Here is a 25,684-nt window from a genome sequence, read left to right as displayed (position 1 = left end):
CTCTGGCCATACTCTAGCATCCTGCCCTGGCCCAGCTCCTGCCTACGGCCCATCCTGATTCCTCCAAATGACTGGAGGTCTCCCCTTTTCCATTGTCGTAAGTCCGTCAAAGCGTGCCTGTAACGCCTGTCCCAGGAAGTCCCGAATGCACACCACAAACTGCCTGCCCAGAGCTCCTGCAATCCCATCCCTTTCTCTCCCTTATTTTTCTGCCCCACCCTTTGGCTAATCCCCTCTCTCTTCCCTTTTCCCTCCCCTCCCCTTCTCTTTCCCTTCCCTTCCCTTACCCTAGAGGTTGTGATGTTTGTCCTGAGGACTCCCTCTTTCATCTTGGCACTCACTGTGAGGTAGGTCCCAGGCATGTTCCACAAAGTGGGCTCAACAAAACTACACACTCTCCTGCTGGCCCAGTCAACTCTCAGAGCCTACCACCCCAGGTCGTGTTGAGCCCTTACTTCCTACAAGAGCCCTCTCTGATCAAGGCCATTTACCTGAGTCCAGTAAAGCCACTTCCTGCCCGGGGTTTGGGAAGGAAGTTGCCTCCCCTACCCCTGTCATCTCCAAAATGAACAAGAAATCTGGTCCATTCTTCCTCAGTTTTTCCCAAGAAGATTCCCTTGCACCAACCATGGGGTCAAGTTTTTTGGCAAAAGAGAGGGAAGGGGGAAGAGGAAGCAGGAAGGGAAGACCACACTCATCCAGGCAGGGAAATCGGAGAAGAGTCCCAACAGGTGAGCAGGTGAGCGGTGACAGTTCCCACTGAGTCCCTGAGATTTCAGGGAAGGAGCAGGGGAGAAATCTGCCCAGAGAGATGGAGCAGAGGTCCTGCAGGAACAGACCGGGCAGAAAGACCGGAGGACAGACACATGGAGTGTCTGAGTGTCTTGAACCAGGCTGAGTTCTCCACAGCCTCTCCTGGATGGCTGGGAAAAGCCTGTGCCTACCTCTTAATCACATTCCTGGAATGCCTTCCCCTCAGAGTTTGAGGACAACCACTGCTTAAGCTTTAACCCATGCACAAAAGGCCTACTTGCCAGGAACATTGCCTGTGCTTCCCAGATCTGCAGCTGTCACCAATGAGAGCAGGGATGCTCAGCTCTACATGGTTCTAGGACTCTGGATCCCTATACCAATCTCTGAGGTCCAAATCCCCGGGAGCTCTCCTCCCCAACTTGCTCTCACTGCTTCAGTTGTCTTTATTTTCAGCATTTTTGTTTTGATATAAGTTCAGATGTACAGAAAAATTGTGCTGTGATTGGATTATACGCTCGTCCTCTTGTCCAGCCCTTCCCTGTATATGCTACACCAACATACTGACCTCCATGCTCCTGTAGGCTTATGGACCAGTTTGAAGCTTCCTGGGTAATTGGGACCTCTCAAACCAGTGGGGATTGCTGGTCCAGATGGCCTCAGGAAGCCCCCGTGAATCCGTGGGACCACCCTGCCTCTCTATTCCTGGCTCTTGGCTCTGAGAAGCTTCAGTCCTGGCAATGCTGGTGGGAAGACCATGCACATTAAGCCCTGCTCTGGGAACTGGAGTTTGTCCCCAGGCCGCCTGCAGAAGTTGCTGCCCAGAGCCAGCTATAAATAACTTGGAGGCGGCTGGCTGTGGGGTGGTGTCACTGCTACCCTGGGGGAGGCGGGTGAAGAATGCCCTGGTGCCCAGGACTTTACCTTGGCCCCGTAGGTCGGGCAAGGCAAGACAGGCCTGGGGGAGGGACCAGGCAGACCTCCTTCGGGAAGCAGCCTCTTCTGGTCCCCATCCCCTAGCGGCTGTATCGGGAGTCCCATGGGGGCTCCAGGCTGTCTTCCCAGTGCACGGCTCCTCCGCCTGCTTTGCCTGCTCCCGCTGCTCCAGGTAAGTGGCTGAGTGGCTGTGCTGGGGGCATCAGAACGGGAGCTCCCAGCTCTGTGACAGAGGGCAAGAAGGGAGTCTCAGGATTTGGTGGCTGGGTAGCACTGGGGATCTGTGTCTCTGAAAATGAGAGAGAGGAGTCTCATACCCAGAGGGGTCAGGAAAAGGAACAAGGAGAGTGACATCAGTTAGGACAGGAGAGGAGGTCCTGTGTGCATGAGCATGGGGCTCTGAGGTGACAGCATGGAGTGTAGAACCAGTCCTTCCTGGTTAGCATTTCTCTCTCTGCTGCCCAGCCTCCCCTCCCCCACAGCCCCTTCCACCCATTCTGATGATCCCCAGATCTCTTCTCCACTCTTCCTCCAGCAAATCACCAGAGAGCCACCCCCACTCACTGCCGCCTACCCTCACCTCCGCTAACCCCCGCCACCCCCCCCCCAGTACCAAATGAGCCACGGGCAAGAGGGCCAGGAGAAAACCTGCTGTCTGAGGAGCTGGTGTGAAGAATGGGGGGCAACTAAGAAGAAAGAGCCGAGGAAGTGGGGTGGCTTCCCAGAAACAGGTACAGAAGCAAGACATCTATCTCCAGCTGTCGTCTCCTTTTACGTATGGGGAAACTGAGGCTCGGAGAGCAAGGTGACCTTCCTGAGGCCACCCTTCTCATGAAAAACTATATTCAAGTGACCCCACGAGACAGAGCCAAGCTAGAAGTCCTGTATGCCCTGGAGTAGCTTCAGGGACAGCGTCTTGGACCTCAGTATCCCCAGGTGTGCCAGGACTGATACATTAGACCATCATTCCACGGACACCTAGTGTCAGCTATCTGAGGCTGTATGGCTTTTACCACCCTGGGCAGGCTCCTCAAACTTACCCAGCCTGAGTTTCCTCAACAGGAAAATGAAGACGCTTCCTCAGTAGGGTTCTCCTAAAGAATAACTAAGAAGATACAAGTCAAGTGCCTGTGTGGAGAAAATTCTAGGTGTGGGTGTCAGGTGTGAGGACATCAGGGCCCTGTCCTCCCTGAGGCCTGGCCAGGGCCAAGAGGTGGGTACCAGACAGAAGTATGGGCCATGATATTCAACATCCCTCAGGACCAGCCCACATCTTCCTCCACCTTTGCTAAGGTCCTCAGACTGAGACAGAAATTAGTTCCTTGCCACAGTTACTCGCACACCAGCAGATGGAGCATAAATACACCCTGGTCTTTCTGACCCCCAAGCCCCTTCCTTGGCCCAGGCCTTCTCGGTAATAGGATTGATTTCTGGGTCCTTGGCCAACTATTCTGAGATTTCAGCCCCCAGGGAAATGCGAACTTGAGAGCGAGGCAGCAGTGTGTGGGGGAAAGCAGCAGGAAGAATGTAGCTCGAAGCTCTCTCACTGATCCAATCTGGACTTAACAAGTACCCACAGACCAAGGCTGCCGCTGTGGAAGCCCACCCCGGGCTTCTGTCCTGGTGTGCGCACAGCCGGAAAGGGCCCTGGCAGGGAGAACAGCAAAGAAATAGTGTGTATTTATAACCTTTGTAAATTGGGTCTGCAGAACGAGAGAAAAGGTGTGAGAGACCCTGGCAGGAAGTAGAGAAGTCTGGTGGGGGGAGGCGGAGGCCGATCAGCAGCCTGGGGTGGCTATGAAAGGAGGGCTGTGGGGGGGGGGGAGGCTGTCAAGAGCCAGACCTAGGGGCTTTGCCTGCGGAAGAGATCTACATCCCGGGTGCACAGGGAGACCTCTAAACAGAAATGGGATGGGGCTGGTTTACGGGAGAGGGGTCAACATAGAGAAGGGAGAATATCCCTCTCCCTCTCCGCTCTTCCAGAGCCTGGAGGATATAGCCGGTCTTGAACTAGGCCTTCCAACTTACCCTCGAGGGCCTCTGAGGGCCTCTGGGGACCTCAGAGAAATGATGCTTGACAGGCCCTGTGCTGGTCCGCAGACCGGTGGTTCAGGCAGGGCAAGCATACTAGAGGAAGTGTTCCAAAAGCCCAAACTTTTAAAGTAAATTTTATACTTGGGATTTCAAATTTGGGGATTATGGATGTTCAACCAGTGAAGTCCATATATTCCAAACTCTGGGAAATTTCCGAAGTCTGAGACATTTGAAGTCCCAAGCACGTCACATGAAGACACCCTAGATGCCATATCTCCCATCTAACCTCTGCCGAGGCCCAGGAGTCCAGCCCCTCTCAGCCAGCTCCAGCCCCTCCTCACCTTGGGACAAGGATGGTTTCCCTTGAGCCCCTTACCCCAGGTGCTGGTTTTTGTCCAGAGAAGGCCCAGCAAAGGAAGGAGACACAGAGATGGCAGGCTGTGTCCAAACAGCTGTAGGAAACTGGACCTTATAACCCACTCCATCCTCTCCCGAAGCGGAGTTCATACCCACGCTTCTGCATCTCCCCCTACACTACCCCTTGCCAAGAACAGCATACCCAAGGCCATTTCCCAGAAGCTCTGTCATCTAATGAGTTTCCACCAAAAATTCAACTCCCTTCTGAGTGTTTTCTAACCTAATCAGCTAATTTAGTCTCTTTGGTTTGGCCATTTTGCCGGTGTTTAAGTAATTTTTTTTCCCTGAAGTGATTTGTCTGTGGGCGCTGCCTACTGAGTTCTGCAGAACTCGGCGGGCCTGAATTGGCGGCTGTAGATTGACAGCAGGACTCAGCAGCCTTTGCATGTCCTTCGTCTGGTCGGAAACAGTGTGTCTGGCATGACTATCCAAAATGCTAACTTCTGAAGATGGCATCTTAGATCTACAGGGGTGGGGAGGATGGCCTGCCCCACATCCGGATTTGGCTGGGTTTTCTGTGCAGCGGGCCTGCCCAGAACACGTGGGGCTCCAGCTAGGTGCCCTGTGCTTCCCTGCTTGAAGTTCCAAGACAACACAAGGAACCCAGACCTAAGACCCTCCTATCTCCATCTGTCAGTTGAGGAAGGAGGTCAGGGCTCAGGGTCAGTGCTCTGATGAAGGGCAGGGTCAGAATCCTAAACATGCAGTTGACCCTGTTGCCTTAACAAAACCTTAATTTTAGTGTCAAGCTATTTTTATGACATTCGGACAGACGCCACAGGTCAGAAGGTGACTAGGAGGCCAAGTGGACCCTAGATGAGTTGATAGATAAGGAGAGTGCTCTTAAACCAAGTGACCTGCCCTAAGGCCTCCTGCTGGCCAGCTCCCTCCACACAGCAGCAAGGAACTCCTCCCTTCTACCCCCACTGCTTCTGGAGCCCAGGTGAGAAAGAGGGATGGAATGGAAGAAGTAACTTCACCAGCTCTCAGGGAGAAGAGCAGAGGGAGGAGGCCAGAGTCCCTCCCAGGGCCTGGCAGGTGATTCGGGACTTGAAAGGAGACATCAAGACATCTTAGGAAGAGAGACTCACCGAGGGGCCCACTGGTAAAAATGCAGGGGTGAGAAGACCACCAGAGACCGCCCTTGAGGTCCCACACCCTGTGAGTTACATTTGAGCATTGAGAGTCTCTCATTAAGGTTGTTGACCCCAATGCTCTAGAAAGCGGTGGCCCCTCCATAGACTGTCTAGTCCCACATTCATCTGCAGGAAGTATAGCTCCGTTACTGCCTCCCCTGAATCCCAATGGGACCCAGACTCATCCTTCTCTTCTGGTCCCTTTCCATTCTCCTCCTCCCTCTTCCTCCTCTTTCTCTTCCTCTTTGTCCTCCCCCACTCCTCACTTTTCTCTCTCACTCATTTCCTACCCTGTCTTCTCCCCTTCTTCCTAGTCTCCCCTCCCTCCCCTCCTTCCTCCCCACTCTGCCCTCCTCCTCCTCCTCCCCTGTCCCCTCCCCTCCCCTTCCTCCTTTTCCTCTCCTCTTCCTGACTGCCTCGCTGAGCACAGTTCAATGGACTCACTGACCGAGCCAGATGGTGGGAGGAACTCTCCCTCCCTGGTTCCTTCCCTGACCTTGGACAGCAGCGAGAAGAGCCAGGGAGGGGCTGATTCCCGGTTGCAGGCCCAAGACTCGAGGGCCATAAATCTGCCAGGCTTAGGCAGAGGCCTAAATTTAGAGGGAACGTGTCATCAGACCCAGGAGGAGGAGGAGGTCCAGCCAGACCCCCTGGCTCCTGTGCGGTGGCCTCTGGAGCACAAGCTCTGCTTGGATAGGGCCCAGGTAGAGGAAGAGCAGCTGGAGGCTTGGCTCTGGGCTCCTGCCTTCTTTCCTGCCAGGGCCTCTGCTGTCTTCCTCAATGAGGGCACATCCTAGAGACAGGAAATGGGCCCCACTTAACCTCTGAGGAAACATCAAAGCAAAGGCAACCTGAGAAACAGCAAAAGCTCAGAGCTCAAGCTCCCAGAACTGGGCGTGGCATTGACCCTAACTAGCCCAGGTAAGAGACCTCATCCATCCATCCATCCATCCATCCATCCATCCATCCATCCATCCATCCATCTATCCATCCATCCAGACACTCAGTCAATCAGCAAACATTTGTTGAGCACTTGCTATGTACTAGGCAGCCATGATTTAGGAACTTTGAGTATAGCTGTGGACCCTGACCTGCAGTGGGACTCCTGTGGTAGACGTGAGGGTGAAGGCAGCATTTTGGTCCCAGGCTAACCAAGAGTAGTGTAGAAGTCAAAGCTGGCCAGTCGGAATGGCCAAAGAAAACAAAGGCTGTTCTCTGCACACCAAGCAGGTCCCTGGTTCCCTGGAGTCCCCCTGAGCCCCGGCAATCTCATTCTTCTCTGACACTGCCTCTGTGGAGGTGGTACAGCATCTTCCCTGAGGGCTTAGCTGGCCCTCTCAGATAACAGTTGCATGTATCCAGGCTCTCAGGCTTCAGAGAGCCCGTGGGCAACCCGGGCCCTGTAACCAGTCTTTGAGTCCCCTGCTGGACAAGGCCTCGGGAAAACATCTGTTCCAGATGCTGATTGACCACCATGGGGGCTTCAGGCTTCAGGAGCTCCATGTCACAGTGGACCAGGGATCAAGGCCAAAAGAGGCTCTATTCCATATCCCAATATCACAATGCAAATTTCTTACCTCCCCACTTGGCACTCTGACCTGAGCAGGCTGCACCTGCCTCCTGTCCACTCAGCTCTCTGTGAGGTCTCCCTCCCTTCCACTCTGCTCTTATGTGGCCAGCGAGGGTCTTCTTACTTGTGGGGCAACTGAGTGCCACATTTGGGCTCACGTCCTATTGGCCTCTGTCCATCTCGAGTTGCATCCTTCTATAGGACCGCTCTTCCTGTGAGTAATAAGACCAGGCACACATAGCTCATCAGGTGGTCTGGGCTGGGATCTTGCCCTGGGCTCTTACCTGCTGTGTGGTCTTGGCTTCTGTGAAGTGCAGTTATTCACAGCTCCTTTAGAAGCTGTGACAAGGAGCAAATGAGCTGTCTCCTGGGCTGCATTTAGAGCTGAGGCCAGCACACAGCAAGGACTACGCAGAGCAGAAAAGTGTCTCTCTCCCACTGCCTCCTGCTCCCTCAGCAGCCCCCGCCAAACAAGTTCTGCTGGCCTGTGTCCTCCCATCCCCCAACAGCATCCCTAACCAGGTTCTGCTGGTCTGTGTCCTCCCATCCCCCAACAGCATCCCTAACCAGGTTCTGCTGGTCTATGTCCTCCCATGCTCCAACAGCATCCCTAACCAAGTTCTGCTGGTCTATGTCCTCCCATGCTCCAACAGCATCCCTAACCAAGTTCTGCTGGTCTATGTCCTCCCATTCCCCAACAGCATCCCTAACCAGGTTCTGCTGGTCTATGTCCTCCCATGCTCCAACAGCATCCCTAACCAAGTTCTGCTGGTCTATGTCCTCCCATTCCCCAACAGCATCCCTAACCAAGTTCTGCTGGGCTATGTCCTCCCATGCTCCAACAGCATCCCTAACCAAGTTCTGCTGGTCTATGTCCTCCCATTCCCCAACAGCATCCCTAACCAAGTTCTGCTGGGCTATGTCCTCCCATGCTCCAACAGCATCCCTAACCAGGTTCTGCTGGCTGCCTTGAGCCTTTGTTCATTTGCTTCATGGAGTCATTCATTTTCTTACTCTTCATCCGGATACTTCCCCACTCATCTCCCCTTTGGATTCAGTTTTCAGTCCAGGCTTCCCAGAGCCTCAGATGTCTTGACAATCATTCATTATACACGACTAAGGCTCAGCCTGGTGAAGGAAGTGGAGGTCATGTCTTCAGGAGCTTGTCCATTGAAGAGATGAGAAGACTAAGGCCCAGAGAGGCTTGGTAGCTTTGTCAAGGCCACACAGTATAGCAGCAATATCCCCTAGAAGACTGAATGTGGGGATGTCTGAAGCTCCATTCATACTACCCATTATGCTACCCTTTCCCTATTCATTCACAATCTCAACTGCCACCAGGGATTCTGCTCAAAATAGGCACCTGCAGGATGTGCTATGGGCTTGAACTGAGTCAAATGTAATCAAGCAGACCCTGAGAGAGAGAGAGAGAGAGAGAGAGAGAGAGAGAGAGAGAGAGAGAGAGAGAGAGCGAGAGAGAGCATTCTTGGCTATGCCAGCTTTTGGACCCACAGAAGGAGGAGTTAGGAGAGACAGAGCCAAGGTGTGGGAAGATTCCAAAGCTCACTCAGGCTAGCTCTTCTTCTTGCCCAAGGTGGAGCAATGTGGCCCTACGCTGAGCACAGTGCCCCTGTGCCCACCCTCAACAATGAGTTTTGCTCAGCGAGAGACCTGGCACAATCTGAGACGAGATATCTGAGACAAGGTTAAGCCCACATCACCTGAGTCCTGAGAACAGCGCCCTCACACCTGTGGGCTCAGAGCTGGTGGCAGGAGGAGACACCTGGGCCCACAGATGCTGTGGTGGGGTCTCTGAGAAATGGAGATGGCATCTGAGAGCCTGGCTAGACAGGGTACAAGTCTCTAGACTTCAAATACCTCCAGGAAGATCTAGATAAACGCTAGCATGTGCACGCACACGCACACGCACACGCACACACACACACACACACACACATAAAAAGGAAGGAAGGAAGGAAGGAAGGAAGGAAGGAAGGAAGGAAGGAAGGAAGGAAGGAAGGAAGGAAGGAAGGAAGGAAAGAAGAAAGGAAGGAAAGAGTGCAGAGGGGTGACAGCGGGGCCTGGCCCCCTCTCCCTTGTCTACTCTGATACTTCCCGCTCATTCCCCCTTAGGACTCAGCTCTAAGTCCTGGCATCCCACAGCCTCGACTGCCCATGACAAGACAAGACAGGCATTCATCATGCAGTACTGCCGGCTGAGCCCAGAGAGGAAGGCAGAGGCCATGAAGACAAGAGGAGACTAAGTAGCAGAGGGTGTGACCAGAAATCTCCCCTAGCCACCTGGTGGGGGGTCTTTCCACTGAGCAAGCAGCATCTTCCTGATGCCCATGAAGCTGGGGTAAAGGAGTTGCCAGCAGCCAGCAGAGCCTGTGCACAGAATCCCTGGCCCCTTATGGAGGCACAAGGCAAGAGCTTAAGATTGACAGCTCAGAATTCCCCCTTAGAACACAAGCGCGTGTGCGCGCGCGCGTACACACACACACACACACACACACACACACACACACACACACCACACACACACACACACACACACCCCCACACACACACACCACACACACACACACAACACAACACACACACACCACACACACACACACACACACACACCCCACACACCACACACACACACACACACACACACACACACACACACACACCACACACACACACACACACAACACAACACACACACAACACACACCACACACACACACACACACACCCCACACCCCACACACCACACACACACACACACACACACACACACACACACCCTGACCTCTGCCCCAGATTTCTCTGGGCACCCAGGGCTATCAGCGAGGTTCCAGTAAGCTATGTAGGCACAAGCTTGCCATCTGAGTGGTGGGATTACTAACCAGCAGCTCCAAGCCAGCATGGGGAGACCAAATGCTCAGCCTTCAGCCCCAGTCCAGGAAGTTGACTAAATGTGATGTCTGGGGGCTTCAGCCTGTGTTTACATCCTGGGGCAAACATGTGCCCAGCTGTCCAGGAAAGAAACCCTGACAAGCAAGAGAAAGACAGCTGCTTGCTAAGGGAACAATGCCTTCTGCAGCCTCAGAATCAAAAGTGACAGGGCTGGGAGGAACCCAAAAGCACACGTGTGCATACACACACACACACACACACACACACACACACACACACACACACACAGACACACACACACACACATGCACCCGCATGCTAGTTGCAGAGTAAGAGGAGTGTGGTCTTGGGAGGAGCTGGAGGCCAGGGTTAGGATTTTAGAGTGCTTTGCTCTAATCCAGCCTGATGCCATTTTTTTTCCTACTTCTGCCTTGGCTCATGCTGTGCTCCCCACTTAGGCAGGGACTCTTATCAGCTGAGCAACTCCTATTCAATAGCAAAATCCTATTCACATTTCAAAACCCACTTCCCCACGATCTCTTCCATGCTGCTACTCTAGCTTCCCTCAGTAAAGCTGGTCACTAATCCGTCATTCTCACCAGAAAATGCTCTCATCCAGAGCAGACATGCTCCCATCTGCTTTCTCCACGGTGCCCAGCAATCACTCTGGACACTTTCCCGGAAGATGGGATCCGAGATGGCTTTGTCTTCTGGGTTGGATTTCCGCTGTCACATCTGCTCCCTGATGGGCGTCTGAGCGGGCACTGTAGTCCTTCCTCTTACCTGCTCTTCCTTTCACTAGCATCCAACTCCTCCTCTTGCAGGAAGCCCTCCAGGAGCTGCTTAGTTGTCTCTCCCATGTATTAACCTAAGGCCCTTTATGTCTCTCCCATCTATCTGGGGCAGAAAAGCTAAACTGCAGCCTGCCTTTCCCACCTCTGCTCTCTCCATAAGCGTAGGATATGTTCACCTTGGCTGAGACACCTAAGGTCATCATCACAGGTCCTAACACGCAGAAGGTCATCTGGAAGTATTTTCTGGGGGCTTTGGTGATAGAGAGCAGGGCACTAGCCTTGGTGCATTTCATCCAGTGGGGAAGGGACCAGCTTTGGTGCTGAGGGAAGGAGTCGACTCCTGCCTCAAAGGTGTCCCTTCCTTGATCACAGCCTTTGTGGGGCACCAGGGGAGGCAGGAGCGCTGCTTTCCAAGGGGGCTTGAGCACCAACCTGTTCAGCTGTCCCTCTCAGGGGTGGGAGCAGATGTATGCTGTCCACGGCCAGCCAGACCTGGACCGGAACCCTCACCTCTGCTCTCCTAGGTGGCCAGACCAGGCCAAGTGCCCCAGGACCAGCCCCTGTGGGCCCTTTTGGAGCAGCACTGCCACAGGACCACGGCGCTCATCAATCTTTCAGGTACGCATGCTTTCCAACCCCCGCCCCGTCCTGCAGTAGCCCTGGGAGCTGAGGGGAGCCCTGGAGCTTGAGCAAGGAAGCTCAGGTAGCACAGAGAGCCCTGGCTTGGTGTCTTCATCGCGGTCTTTGCATAGATAGTATCCTTCCCCATTTGAGACCCGGGCTCTTTATCAATGACAAGATTTGGGCTAGACGGCCTCTTCTTGCTCACTGTCCCTGCAGGAGCACCTGAAAAATTTGGCTAGACTGGTGTGTTCAGGAGCCCAAGGAGAGGATGACCCTTCTGCTTTCAAACTCAGTCCAAAGGCAAGACCATCAGAAGGTGTAAAAACATCTCTGGTTGCCGTGGCTACAGGCTTCACCCTAGTGTGGCCCTGTGAAACAGCAGCCAGGCTCCAGGGTCTCACCCTCTTGAGGCTTCCTGAAGCTGATTCACACTGTCAGGGGAAGTGCCGAAGAATGCTGAGTGGAGGGCTCTAGGGAGGTATCTCCAGGGCCCCATCCCCTCTCCTGGCTTCCAAGGGCTGGTCCACAGAAACAGCAGGGAAAGAGAGATGGCTAACCTAGGCAGTGGTAGTGCACGCCTTTAATCCCAGCACTCAGGAGGCAGAGGCAGGCAGATCTCTGCTGTGGATATCGTTCTATATAAATAAAACACTGATGGCCAGTGACCAGACAGGAAGTATAGGCGGGACAAGGAGAGAGGAGAATTGGGGAAACAGGAAGAAGGGGGGAGAGACACTGCAGCCACCGCTAGGACAAGCAGCATGTAAAGATGCTGGTAAGCCACCAGCCACGTGGCAAGGTATAGATTTATAAAAATGGGTTGATTTAAGATATAAGAACAGTTAGCAAGAAGCCTGCCACGGCCATACAGTTTATAAGCAATATAAGCGTCTGAGCGATTATTTTATATGTGGATTGTGGGACTATGGGGCTTGGTGGAACCTGGAGAGAAGCCCTCCAGCAACAGATCTCTCTGAGTTCAAGGCCAGCCTGGTCTACAGAGTGAGTTCCAGGACAGCGAGGGCTGGGTAGGTGAGGGTGCTTTGTGGCTCAGAGCCTCTGTCGGGGCTCAAGAGGACAAGAGTGCTAGCCAGCCCTGGACATCCAAACACAACATGAAGCAGGCAGCAAAGAGTTAAATCCTATCACCTACATCTCTACTGTGGGGCTGTTCAGAACTCAGCTCTCAGAGGCACAGGCCATTCTTGTCCCAGCTCCTCCATCCAGCAGCTGTGGGACATTGGGCAAGTCACCTGTCTATATGAGTTTCCTGGACTGTTGTGACAGAGCACTGTACGGGGTGGTTTGGTGGATTCTAACCCATTTTCTCCCTGTTCTGGAGTCTGAAAGGGCATGGCCAAGTGGTGGCATGGGTTGGTTATTCCAAAGCCTCTCTCTCTCTCTGGCTTGCAGACTTTTCCTGTCCTCACAAAGTCTTCCCTCTGAGAGACTCTGTCCCACCTCCTCTTCCTAGAAGGTCACTCATCATATTGGGCTGGGTCAACCGGCTGAATTGCATTCATATTATTTGAATCACCTCCTTAAAGACCCCAGACCCAATTAAGGCCACATTCCGAGGTCCTGGGACTTCAGATTTCAGCACATGAATTTGGAGGGGCCCCACTCAGTCTAGGCCTCTGTTTCTTCACCTACTAGAAATGAGGTTTAAGTCTATGTGAGAGGCACACTTTGGCAGTGGGGACAGACAGCATGGACCATGTCTAGCAGACATGGACAGGACCAGAGGTTTCTTACTTCAGAAGTGCCATCTCTTCTTGCACTTTGCCATCTGAGGCAACACTGCTATTCAAAGACACCCTGGCCTCTCCCTGCTCCCCTCGGCCACCTCGATGTTTGAAAAGGTAGCACAGATGGCCCACCTCCAACCTGAGCTCAGAGACAAGGATCTCCTCTTTGACACCAGCCCCCCCCCCTCCCCTGCTTAGTTTTTAAGGCCTCCATCAGCTGACAAAAGGCACCCATACTATTTATACAAAATTTGGTGGAGGACCTTTTTGAATCATAAGAACTCATGATCTCACAGCCCAATGATTTTGACGGTGTTTTGTGTTCCTTAGGAGTTCATCGTCCACAGAACCTCATGTTGTTTTTTGGGATGTGGGGTTTTTCTCATTTTGTTTTCTTTTTTCACCAGAAATGAGCTGTGATTGTGTCCATAGCTCTCTAACCTGTTTTTCTCTAATGACTGAGAGTGAATGCTTCCCCGTGTCATTAAATATTCATCCCGCACGTTGCTGGTGACGCTGCCTAGCAGCCACTGTGGGGACACATCATCCCTCATTAGCCACGGCCCTGGGGTGGACATGTGAACCGTTCAGATGTCTGCCGGGCTGCAGAGATTGCTTCTCTAACCCCCACATGTGGGTGCTTTCTTATCTTGTCCCCACTAGTTAGGAGAATGTTCAATGTCTAAAAAGTGTGAAACCAAGCAAAACCTCACTCACAATTGTTCAGAGAATCTCCCATGCAAAAAACTGAAAAAAAAAATACGAGCCAGGGAGTGACAAATGTAATGTTCAAGAGAATGCTCCCTCTGGGAAGGCAGGCATGGATAAATGCGGGAATGACTGGTAATATCTGTTCCAGATTGGGCGGCCCGCTCATTATGATTTCTGCTATACGCAAACCCCCATAAAAGAAGAGACCATAAAATAGAGTTAGGCCATGTGTGGGCTGATAATGACAAGAGACCATGAATCAAAGACTATGACCAATTGGGCTGTACGCCCCCGTGGTCCAAATAAATGAAAAAAAAAATACACACAGTCAGGAGAGCAATTATGACTTCCAGCAAGCTTTTAATGGAATATTTCTATTTTATTCATCACACATGCATCTACATATTATTTGAAAAATGCTAGGGCATTATTGGGAGGCATATTATTTATTCTATTCATAGATAATATAAGGGTCCAAAGGCATCCAAGAAATCTTTGGGGTAACTTTCCTGTCCAAGGCATGCACGCGCGCGCGCGCGCACACACACACACACACTCATGTGTGCACAGAGAGGCATACTAGTGTTAGTCAAGGGGGCACAAAGTCTGGCCAAAGAGACAGAACCCTGGGTTTTTCCCAGCCCCAAGGCCAAAGAACTTGTTTTTTCCCATGCAATGGCTACCATCTCTGGGACATTCTGATGGGTGCTGGGGACTCTGGGGAAACCATGGAGTCTCCGGTTGGTAGAGCTTTGGTGGGACCTACATGAGCCCCTACAAATAGAAGTATCAGGGAAGCATCCGGAGCAGTAGGGCAGGAGAGGTAAGACCACAGCTGAATGCTTGAAGGAAGAGGAGAGAGGCTGGACTGGACTGCAGAGCTGAAGAGCATCCTAAATGGTGGGCACAGCAGGGCAGAGGCACAGAGATCTCATGAAAGTAGGGTCTTCCAAAGGGCATCTCAGCCAGCAACAGGGTGGAGCAGGGGATGATCACAAGTGTCTTCTTTACAATGCCAAAGACACAGACTTCACTTTGGAGACTACGAGGAGCCAGTCATGGAAGTAAAATGATATATCATAACTAGAAAGGTCCTTTTCATCTGCCTTGTGGAGGAAATGGGAGTCCAGCGGAGCTGATCCAGAGATCAGTACAGCCTGGCAGAATGGGACAGGGAATTGGCTCTTCCTCCTCTGGGCCTCCTACTGCCCAATCATGCACTGAATATGTGTGGTGGGGGTGATCACTATGGGCCTTTTCTGGTCCCACAGCTTGGATCTACCAGGACACTGTATCACCTCTTCTCTCCTTAGGCAGGCTTATGGAAGGGGTGGCCTGGAGCACCCCTCCATGTCATAGGTTAAGAGAGATGCCCCACACCTCACTATAACTTCCAGAAGACCTTATTGCTTGTCCTTAGCTATCCCTGAATAGACTCCCTGTCTGCACAGTCTCACGGAGGACAGCAGCCCCTCAGAGAAGCAAAATGGTTGTCCCTGCAAACCTTGTTGTCCACTTGGCATTGTCGTAGTGGTGGGGGTGTACATGAGAGCGTGTGTGATTTTGTCCTCGTGTACTGTCTCTGACGGTAGAGTGCCTCTGTGGTGCTCTGTGGTCCCACTTGACAGCATGTATGGAGCTGTGCAGCAGATGTGTCTAAGCTGACTTGGCGCTGTTCATCACCACCATAGCTGGTATCAGTGCTGGTCTCATGCCTCACCCCAGGCCGCTCATGACAACAAGGCGCTCTCTGGCACTGGACACACTTCCCCGAACCGACTCTCCAACGTCTCTGGCCCCACCAGCCTAGGACACACAGACTTTCCAAATACTTGTCCCCTCGTGCCTATCTTGGGTCTGTGATAGGACTGGCTGGCAGCCCTAGGACCCTGTGTCCACCCATTCACCAGCATTAACATGTGAATGCCGGTCTCCCTGCCAGTGGCAGATCCTGGAGAGATTCCAGGGCTCTGCCTGGTCTCACTGCTGTGAAGTCCATTGGTTTCCTTATGTTACATCTTGAATGATGGAAAGTTGTGCCTGTAAACAGGAGATTATGAAGAAATGATACCTGGGATCCTAGAGATCTTAGCTGTTCACACATTTAGGGTGCACAGTAGCTTTTGGCCCTGACACTGAGCTGGTCACTTTCTGGAGGAAACTCTGTTAAGCAACGCAGGTCACCTAGGCCGATTCCTGTTCTGCAGAATTCTCCATGTAAAGCAGCACGTCGCTGGTGCCCACCACCTCCTTACAATGGTAGATGTCTTCTGAGCTCTGATGATAAACAAAGTTACCCTTGTCTGAGCTGTGATGCTGTGTAACGGGCCATCCTTCGCTAGTGAAGGAGACTGCATCCCTGTGAGGACCGTCCCAGCCAGTCATGCTCTCTCTGGCCTAAGGCTCTGCTGGGAGTTGGGCCAGGGCCCTAACTGTCCATTCAGGAGGCCGAGGGTAGATCTCTCTGGTAGCTCTGCTGGTCTCCCTGCCAGTGGCAGGTCCTGGAGAGATTCCAGGGCTCTGCCTGGTCTCACTGCTCACTCACTCTCTCACGTACTCACTCGCTCTGCTTAGGAGTGACAGGAACATGAATACGGAGGCTAGGAAGAGTGTAGAGAGACACTGGCCTGTTCTCTGTCTCTCTCCACCTGCAGCGCTGGCCTCTTCAGGGGGACTTTGCCCTTCACCAGCGCCTGGTTTCCAAGGGAGGGCTGGGGGGGGGGCACGGGAATGGTTCTAGAGCCTCTAAAACCACAGACTCTGTGGGCTGTGGAGGATGCTAGAGAACATGCCACTGATGGAGAAAACTCTTGCCTGGAGCAACCTGGTGGAGAGGAGAGACAAAGCAGAACCTAGACTGAGAGCAAGACACACCTATGCTAACCTAGGCCTGCTTCACAGGCATGTAGAGACCCACCCACCTCACAGGCCTGAGCACTCCGAGGCAGTTGGGTCCAACTAATCTCCAGGCAAACAGTGCTTGGTAGCCCAGCAGATTCTCTACAGGGGTGATCATTCCTCCACACCTACTGGTGAGGAAGACTGACTTTTTCTCCCCTCCTCAGAGGGCCCTCCATAATCCAGAAGGAAAAGAGACATGTTTTCACCTCTCACTTACTCTATCTGGTGCCCAGGACACTAAGACCTTCAAGTCTTCCAGATGATTTTAATTAATTCCTTCCTAGATATCCCCATCTCGCCGCTGGTGGCAAATCTGTCAGGGTGGAACCTGATGTTGTTCCTGGTTCCTAGCTCTGGCTGAGTGCTGCCTACTACTCCATCCATATTCTCCACCTCTGTTAGACCCTCTCTGGTAACTTCTCTGCTACCCTCCCGGGCCCCTTCAATCCATTTCCTTCCCCAGGGCACAGATCTGCTCCAGGACTGGCCAGTCGCCCCTACCCAGCTCTAATGTTCTCCTTCAGGAGAAGAAATTTCTGGTCAAGAGCCGCCCAACTTTGGTTGGCTAAGGGTATAGGATGTAGTCGTGGATTTCCTGCAGCCCCCGGGCCTGCGACCCTCGACCTTCAGATGAGCTATTCGGCCACCCCAGATAGCCAGCCCGGCCAGTATTCTCGCGACTTGTCGGGTTGAAAGCGCATCGGGGGCTGCGGGCCCGACGGGGCCTGAGACAGAGCCCCGCCCCCGACGCCGCCATTGGCCGTGGTGTAGCGGGCGGCCCCGCAGCTCCTTGAGCCTCGCGGATCGTCTTGGCCAAGGTCCTGGCTCCGCGGCTGAGCGCGATCGGTTGCGGCGCCCCGGAGCTGCCCGCTTGGTCCGGGGTGGGCGGGCAGGGACCTGGACGCTGCGCTCTCTGGCCGCTCCCCGTCGCGCCCGCTCCCTCGCAGCCACGCGGGGCGCGCACTCCCACTCCCTCCGCGCGCGGCTCCGGGGCGCAATGGACGCCGCGCTGCTCCACAGCCTGCTGGAGGCCAACTGCAGCCTGTCGCTGGCCGAAGAGCTGCTCCTGGACGGCTGGGGGGTGCCCCCGGATCCCGAGGGTAGGCAGGAGGCGAGCGGACTAGCCACACGTGGGTTCGCTCTCCCGCGCTCTCCTAGAGCGGGTCTGAGCAGCACCCCGCGCCGTTCCCGGGCCATCCCTCTGAGCTCCGCTGCGCTCCCTCCTGTCACTAGGTCTCTACTCCTACTGCAACACGACCTTGGACCAGATCGGGACTTGCTGGCCCCAGAGCACGCCCGGAGCCCTGGTGGAGAGACCGTGCCCCGAGTACTTCAATGGCATCAAGTACAACACGACCCGTGAGTACCCCTCGTTTGCCGGCTTTCCAGAAAGGCGGTTCAGGAAGAGGGGAGGTCTCTCGACCCTGAATCAGACACCTACCGAGGGCCTTCATACCGCTATAGCAATTACTCCGGGGACTCTGGAAATGTGGGGGCTCGCCGTCTGTGCCTAACCCTATGACGCTTCTAACCCCGGTTAGGTGGTGCTTTGCCCAGAGTTCTTGTGCTACACGTTTGGAAAGAGCCAAGCAAGGGAGTAGAAAATACTTCTCCTTGGCCGCAAGTGTCCCTTGCACTATTTGCTCAGGTGCCTGAAGTTCACCCGTTCGGGCTTCTGCTGAACAGAGAGCATTGTATGAACAGATACAATGCTCTCCCATCTCTAAGGCGACGCAGCATATAGACGTTAAGGCCCCAATCCTGTACGCACGTTGTGACTAAGGTAATCAGACCCTAGCGCTGGAGAGGAGAGATCAGAAGGAGGTAGAGAACTGAGGTGAGCGCGTGTGTTAGCGAACATACTGAGCCTACACTCAGGGTCTTGCTCACCGGGCTTTTAAAAGTCTGGAGCTCTGGGTCAGCATTACCTCTAAGCAACCTCAGGTTAACAGTGGTTTTGAATCAGGACCACACCCCCCACCTCCCCGGGAAGAACAGCCTGCGTTCCTTCCTGCTGACAAGCTCCATGAAGGCTACAGACTATAGGAAGAGGGCAGCAGGGAGTGTTGAGGTGGGGGCGGGGGCATTCAATCTGGGGTGGTGGTGGTTGTGTGCATGCACATGTCAACACAAATGACCTGATAGGAGCCGGTGCTGAGCTCTGTGAGGTCATAGGTAGCCATGGCTGGCCCACCCGGACACCTTCACCTGTCCAGCCCTACATGTTAACAGGGCACAGCGGAGACTCTGCAGCTAGCTGTTTGTCTACAGCCTTTACATCCTAGCGGAGCTGTGTCTGATTGTAACACATACGCATGCGTGTCCCAGCTGTCTGAGGGCAAGGAGGCCTTCACCTTCTAGGTGCTTAAGACGAGGAAGCAGTGCCTGCTCTGGGGCCAGGCCATGCTCCCTGGGAGCCAGGGGCAGCCTGCTCTGAGAAAGCTAGGACCAGATGCTCCTAAGAAGAGAGAAGTCAGTGGAGATAGGGGAAGCCCTGAGGAAGGTTTCCCTACCACCTGAGAAATGCCTCCCAAGCATAGTTCAAACAGATCTCATTGGGAGGTAGTGAGGATCCTGACCCAGGAGGTATGCAAGAAAAGGAGTGACTTCCAGCTCCTTCCCAGGAGTAACGAACACAATTGTATTTTTAGGATGTGACCTCCATGAGTTGGGCAGTGGAGACCAGGCACCTAATTCAAAGGGCTGAGACTAAGTGCCATGCAGCGCTAAGTGGGGGGACTGAGCCTGAGGAAGCTCTGCTTCAGCTCTTACCCCGACCCCGTTACCCCCACCCACCTGGAGCCCCACCTGCCTGGGGCAGTGCCTGACTCTTCCCTCCGGAGCACAGCCCAGCACGGCGTTACATAACCGATTTGCTGAACACCTACTATGTTTCAGCTGCAGCAACTGTACTGTATCGAGGCTGCCCCTCCCAGCTGTAGACAGATGAACACAGAGCGGCAACTGCCCTGCTTCAGAAATTGCAAGGGGATTGTGGGAAGAAGGGGGGGCAGGGACATCATACACCAGACCCCTCTTATCAAATCAAATGAGAAGCTGAAAAAGGGCCAGTATACCACTGAGGTTGGTAAATGTGGTGGCAATTAGTCCTTGGTGTCTAATGAACAATTTTCTCCGTTGGCCCAAAGTTCCGTCTGCACCTTAGCTCCCTCCCGGGGAACACTTGAGCTGGGGGTAGGGTGTTGGCTTAGAGAGATACCTGGAGCTGGGAGGGTGCAGTCACCCTGCCTGGAAGAGGCCTCTGACAGCAGAGGAACTACCTGATTGATGGTCCTCCTACCTCCGGCCAGCCTGCACACAGCTTCCTCCTGTTGGCCTTTCCAGCAGGATCCTTTAGAAAGGACTGGGGAGAAAACCGTTCAGTGAAAAGCCTGAGGGGAGAGTGCCCTAATCTCATCAAGTCACAGCCACCCTTTCCCCTCCCTGAAGCCAGGCTCCTGCGAGGGCAGAAACTGCTTGAGGCCAGGAAACGCCCTGTGGGGATGACAGTGACTGCTGACATCTCTGTGGTCTGTTAACTCAGCTGAGCACAGAGGACCTGCCACAGAACCTCTAAGTGCTAATCGCTGCCAGGTGCCAGACTCACCGGGAGAACCTAGTACCCACAATCCCACTCCTGCCCACCCCTCCTCCCCGGAAGACCCAGATGTTTTCAGGCCCAGGTTGCAGAGCCCAGAGGTGGAGCACAGCTAGCTAGCCAGGCAGGAAGCCACCACCCTCAGGCAACCTCAGGACAACACCGTCTCCAGGAGTAACAGACAGTTAGTTCACTTTGTAAGGAGGATCTGAGAAGACTCAAGCCTTCAGATGGGGTGTGCTTAGTGCCTTGGAACTATGGAGTGTTATAGAACATAGTAAGTAAAAAACTAAGACCAGAGAGGGACATGGAGGACTGAGATGCACAGCACTGCCAGGGGCTTTATTGGAGGTATAGGATGGAGCCTGGGCAAGGTTGTGAGTATAGAGGAGCTAAGCTGAGGTCCTCTCGGTCTCGGGCGGGGAGAGAAGGGTAAGAACACTGCAGCAGCCCTCTGGTGGAGAAGATGCTTTGGGAGTTGAGGAGGGTTCCATGAAAGTGGTCTTGGTGACTGGAATTGACAAGAGAGAGAAGAGATGACAAGGGATGAGGAATTGCAGGAAAGAAATGTCTGGGCACAGTGGGGCATGTGCTGGCTCTGAGACATGGAGGGGATCTCTGAGCAGAGGCATCCAAGAAGCCGCTGACTGGGTAGCAACCGCCCAGGAGAGCACCAGGGAGGGCACCAGGGTGGAGCTGTTGGAACAGGTGTCCGAGAGCACATCAGAGCTGTGACTGGTCCTGTGCAGAGACTGTCACCAGATGTCACAGTCCACAGTGGCCAAAAGAAGGGAAGGCAAGGTCCCAAAGGAAGGGACCCCGGCAGAACCACCTTAGTGTCTGCGTATCTCTTCTAACACCCTGAGCCCTGGTGTGTCTACGCCAGTGCCCAATTAATTTACCATGCCCAGAGATGGAGACTTGGGGTTATCCTCATGTTACACATGGGGAAACAGAGGCTTGAAGTCCTGAAATAACTTACCTCCTAATGAAACAAGGATCCTAAACCTAGGCAGCTAGATTTTGGGGCCCCAGACAGGAACATAGGACAGAGCTGACCCAATGAGAAGACCCCTGCTTTCCCTGGGTGGCCGATGCCATCATCCCTGACCACCAGCTGCGCAATGCCACGCTGCTCAGATAGAGCTCCTTGCAGTGATCTCTGGAGGGAGGGGCGCTCATCTCTACTTTGTGAGTAGGCAGTCTGATGGGTAGGGAGCATGGTGATTCCTGCTCACACGCTCAAGTTCTGACTGCCAGGGCTCCTCATGCTCCAGGGGGAGGTGGGCCCTGTCTCCCCTAGGTTTCCCCAGCTTAGGTTCAAATCCTGGGCAGCTAAAACTAATCTTAAAATGTCCATGCAGAGCATAACCTATAGTGAGCCCCCCATCCTTCCTGGGTCTCAGTCTCCCACCTGTAAGGAGAAAGGAATGGGTTTTTAGCAGCAGCTTGTTGGGGAGACAGGGCACTTAAATTGCACTTTACCTCCCCATTCACACAGACTTCTCTGAGCACACACCTCCAAATATTCCCCCCTCCTCTCTCTTCCCCTTTCCCTCTCTCCCTTCCTCCCCTGCTCCTCTTCATTTCTTCCTTCTTCTATCGCTCTGTCTTCATTCCAACTCTCTCCATCTCTACTTCTTCTCTACCCCTGATCTCCCCGCGTCCATAGATCAGTGTGCATTACCTCTTCCTGCTCTCCCAGTCCTGGCCCCTCCTTTCGTCTGTGCCATGGTCCTATGGCTACATATGAGGGTCCCCTGGCTCCCCAGGATGTACCCCATCTTCCTCTTTCAGGAGCACTGGTCTCCACCTTGTCTTCCTTGTCCATGTCAAGAGGAAACAAGGGGGCCCATATGTACTGAGGCATCCTTGGGCAGGGAGAAGGGATATCTATCTACCTTAACTACCTCTGGAGGAGACTGAAGCCTCACTTCCCAGAACCCCATTCTAAAACAGAAACACAACCTAAGGGGCCCCTAGACAGAGAACCTCCCGCCAGGTCTGTGTCCTTGGGCAGAAATTCCCTCTTCAGTGCTATGGGAGAGAGGTGTCAAAAAGGTTGCGAAGCCCTTGGCCTCCGGAGCCCTGGACTGCTTATAGACCAAACTTGGACAAGTCAACAGCCCAAGATTGGGATAAGGGGCGTAGCAGGCACCAGGCTACGCCTGGGAGGCTTCCTGGAGGGCTGCAACAGCAATCATTTGACACTTGTTGAGGCTGCAAGTCTGAGGGTCCCAGACAGACCACAGCCTCTGGACAAGGAGTTAGAGGCCACAGATTCAGAAACGGGACCGCCTCCATCTCCAGGGAGACATGGTCATACCGTTTCATTTTCCAGAGGCAGGAAGTCCTCTGTGTGTGAGGACTGTTTCCCTGCTGAGAGAGAGGGGGGAGGCAGGACGCCGTTCCCCCATCACAGAAGGTGGCTAATGAGGGTGGAGGGGAGAGAGCAGGTGGGGAGGCTCTCTGGCCACCGGTACCTAGAACTAACTATCCACCTGCCTCCAGCCACCCTCCCCTGTCACTTCAGGTAGAAAAAGACCAGCCACGCTCTAACGTCCATCTGCCTGTGTGGAAGGAGCTGGGGACAGAGAAGTTTCTCTTTCCAAACTCCACTCCCTCCCCCGCCCCTGGGTGGAGCAGCCCCAAAACACAAATTATTGAATCTTTGCTGTGTTGCCCTCCCCTCCCCTGCAAGAATCCAAGAAATCGGCTCCCCAAAGACGTTTAAGACCTCACCCCACTATCCAAGGGCTCTTGTCCCAAAGAGTAAGGCAGCAGATGTTGCCAGAAAACATAGTATTGGTTCCTAGGTGGAACAGTGCAGTCACAGCTGCCAGAGCCAATGGAAGGATGGAGAATAAGGGGAGAAGGCTTCCTGGAGTAAGAGTTTCACTAGAGCTGAAAGGAGGAGAGAGGGTAAGTGAGCAGGAAAGAGGAGGACCATGGAGGCGCTGAAGGCCTTCATTCTGCAAGACCCAAAGATGCTGACTGATTGTCCATCGCCTCATGGTGAGGTACCAAGAATTCTGGAGGGATGCTGCTTGATTTTCAGGACGTGCCAGCTGAATCTTGGTCCAAGGCCACCAGGACCTGTCCTGTTGTCCTGATCTCTCTTCTGCACCGTGCCCTGTCCTCTCTCTGACGACCACCAGCAACCATGGAAGTCTGGAGTCCTGGAGTCCTGACACCTGCCCTCCCGCACCCCCAAAGGGCCTGTTCTTAGCTGTGCACAAATTCAGTCACTTGAGCGCTGCTGACCACCTCTAGCCATGCTTCACAGTCAGAAAGGAAGTTACTTCTGCAGTACCCGTGGAGGCAGGAGGATGCAAAGAGCCTGTCGAGATGTGGGAGGTGGCCTCAGTGCAGGGCTGGGGTTCCCTGGTGACTGGCCACCTCCTGATTTGCGTCTTAGCTCTCTTTCCTTTTTCCATTTTATGAATTTTGCAATTTCATTATTATGTGTGCAACTGTGTGCGTGATGTGGTAGGTGGGGGACCACGCCACAGCACACGTGTGGCGGTCAGGGGACAACTTGACTGAGCCAGTTCTTTATGTGGATTCCAGAAATGGCAAGTCAGGCTGCCAAGCTGTCTGGGGGAGTGTCTCTTCCCTCTGCGCTATCTTCCTGCCCCAGTATGTTTTCATTAGCTTACACTACTAATGATTTGGTTTGGTTTTGTTGAGAATACGAATAATTAAGTTTTGCTGTTTTTCTTCCTTCTTCTTCTCCCTGTCTACTCTCCTGCCCCAGGAACTCCTTCCCAGTTTCATGGCACATTTATCATTCCTTTGCCACCAGACTCACACACCTGTCTCCACATTTCTTGCTCCCCTCTCCTTATCTCCCATGTCACTTTATGGTCTACACCCACTCTCGTACTCTCTTATTTACATACACGCTAACAATAAAATTAGGATCAAATATGACATTTTTGTTTTTCTGAGTCTGGGTTACCTCATTTAATATAATACTTCCCAGGTCCATCCATTTTTCATAATTTCATCTTTTCTGTACAGCTGAGTCAACTTCCATTGAATTTTTACCACGTTTTCATTATCTGCTCATCTGCTGATGGACATCGAAGCTGGTTTCATTTCCCTGCCATTATTGATACTAAATTACCTTAGTTTTCTTCTCTGTGTGAAGAGAAAATACTGACTTCGTGGGGCCATGTCAAAGGGGAGAGGGGACAGTGCTTGGGGATCCCTGGGGACTCTAGGGAACAGTCACCGAGGGACAAGAGGAGAGGGGAGCAGGCAGCGATCTGGGACCTGGAAGGAGGAGCATCCCTGTTCTTGGGCATGACAGGGACATCCCACACCACAGAGGTTGTCATTCTAGGGTGGTATAGTCTCTGCAATGTCTTGGAAGTAGTCTGTCCATCCCACCTGAGAATATCTGGGGTCCAAAGACTGCTAGAAGGAGGCAGGCCTTTCAGCCTTCAGAAGGCTGCTCCGCTTTGGGGGGCGGGTTGGAGCAGCCATTACTTTGCAAGAGCATTGGGCTGAGAGCCAGGCCTAATTCTTCTCATAATGGCTACTTGTCTTCCTCTGGCAATGGCATCTCCTTCTTTGGGCCTCCATTTCTGGGCTTTAGGGGGGTCCCTTTTCCTCTACAGTCCTTGTTTCCCAAACAGCCTGTACCTCAAGGTCCCCAACTCACCTCCTTTTTCAGGCCCTTCACAGGCTAGCATTATGACAGACCAACATCATGAAAACAGGCCCACTGAGCATTGCATGGGATGGCTGGAATGAGGAGCACTGAGGAGCAGAGGCTGGGGCACCAGGTGAGGTTCTCTTAAAGGTTCCTCTCCCAAGGAAGGAGTGACGACCACAGTGATGTGGATCCCACTCACTCCTGCCCCCCTTCATGGACCTAGTGTGACCACCATTAAAGTGCACAGTGTCTCCGTAACTCAGTTTCCCCATTGTGCCCTGTAAGTACAGGCTGCTGTCCTCACTCTGTCCACTCAGAGATGGCAGGACATAATGAGTGAAAAGCCCCGTGGAACTAGGAAGCCTGAGACCCAGTGTAGACAGTCAAAAATCCAGAGCGCAGTGCCCACACAGCATAGTAGCAGTGCGGTGGCCATTCTCTGGCCCTAGGTGTCCTAGGCCCTTTCCCGCCCAGTATCCAGTCTGGACAATAGCAGATGACCAGCCTTGGGAATTCAGCCCAACAAGCTTTCTAGGTCAGGCTGGGCCTGGGCAAGTGTGGATATCACCAACCACCCAATCTCTGGTTACCTGCTTCCCAAGGGCTGTGATAAGACCAAGGAGATGTGCAAGGTGACCCTAGATCCAGCCCGTCCTAACTGTCCTGTACAGAACCACTCTTATGGCGGTCCACCTCATTTGGGGGGATCAGGGAATTCTCTGTTGGTGATATGACTGTGTCTCAACCACCCAGCTCTGGCTATGCCTCCCCAGCGGTCTCTTTAGCACTTAGTCATGGCATACCTTGTTGCCCAGGCCAGGCAGTGGGAGAGGTTGGATAAACTTTCTTCTCACCAAGCAAGAAAAATGAGTCCATCAAGGCCCAATAGTTC

At 53.3% G+C, this 25,684-nt stretch overlaps 1 protein-coding gene across 5 annotated transcripts in view; it reads left to right on the top strand.

Annotated features, from left to right (window-relative positions):
• The first annotated feature begins 1,653 nt into the window (after window positions 1–1,653).
• The window catches only part of Crhr2 (corticotropin releasing hormone receptor 2), a 43,898-nt gene continuing 19,867 nt past the window's right edge, over window positions 1,654–25,684 (top strand). For 2 of the 5 annotated variants that reach the window (XM_006986914.4, XM_006986913.4), the window contains exons 1-3: window positions 1,654–1,858; window positions 11,072–11,165; window positions 17,765–17,890. In XM_006986914.4, the coding sequence (XP_006986976.1) occupies window positions 1,790–1,858; window positions 11,072–11,165; window positions 17,765–17,890 (289 nt within the window). In that variant the 5' untranslated portion in view covers window positions 1,654–1,789. Of the gene's footprint in view, window positions 1,859–11,071; window positions 11,166–17,371; window positions 17,632–17,764; window positions 17,891–25,684 lie in introns of those variants that run through there. The other 3 variants (XM_016005453.3, XM_016005452.3, XM_076566847.1) reach the window with 2 other exon arrangements.

The sequence above is a fragment of the Peromyscus maniculatus genome, chromosome 3, assembly GCF_049852395.1.
Source record: "Peromyscus maniculatus bairdii isolate BWxNUB_F1_BW_parent chromosome 3, HU_Pman_BW_mat_3.1, whole genome shotgun sequence".
Classification (NCBI taxonomy): Eukaryota; Metazoa; Chordata; class Mammalia; order Rodentia; family Cricetidae; genus Peromyscus; species Peromyscus maniculatus.
This window is presented reverse-complemented; position numbering and strand designations above follow the sequence as displayed.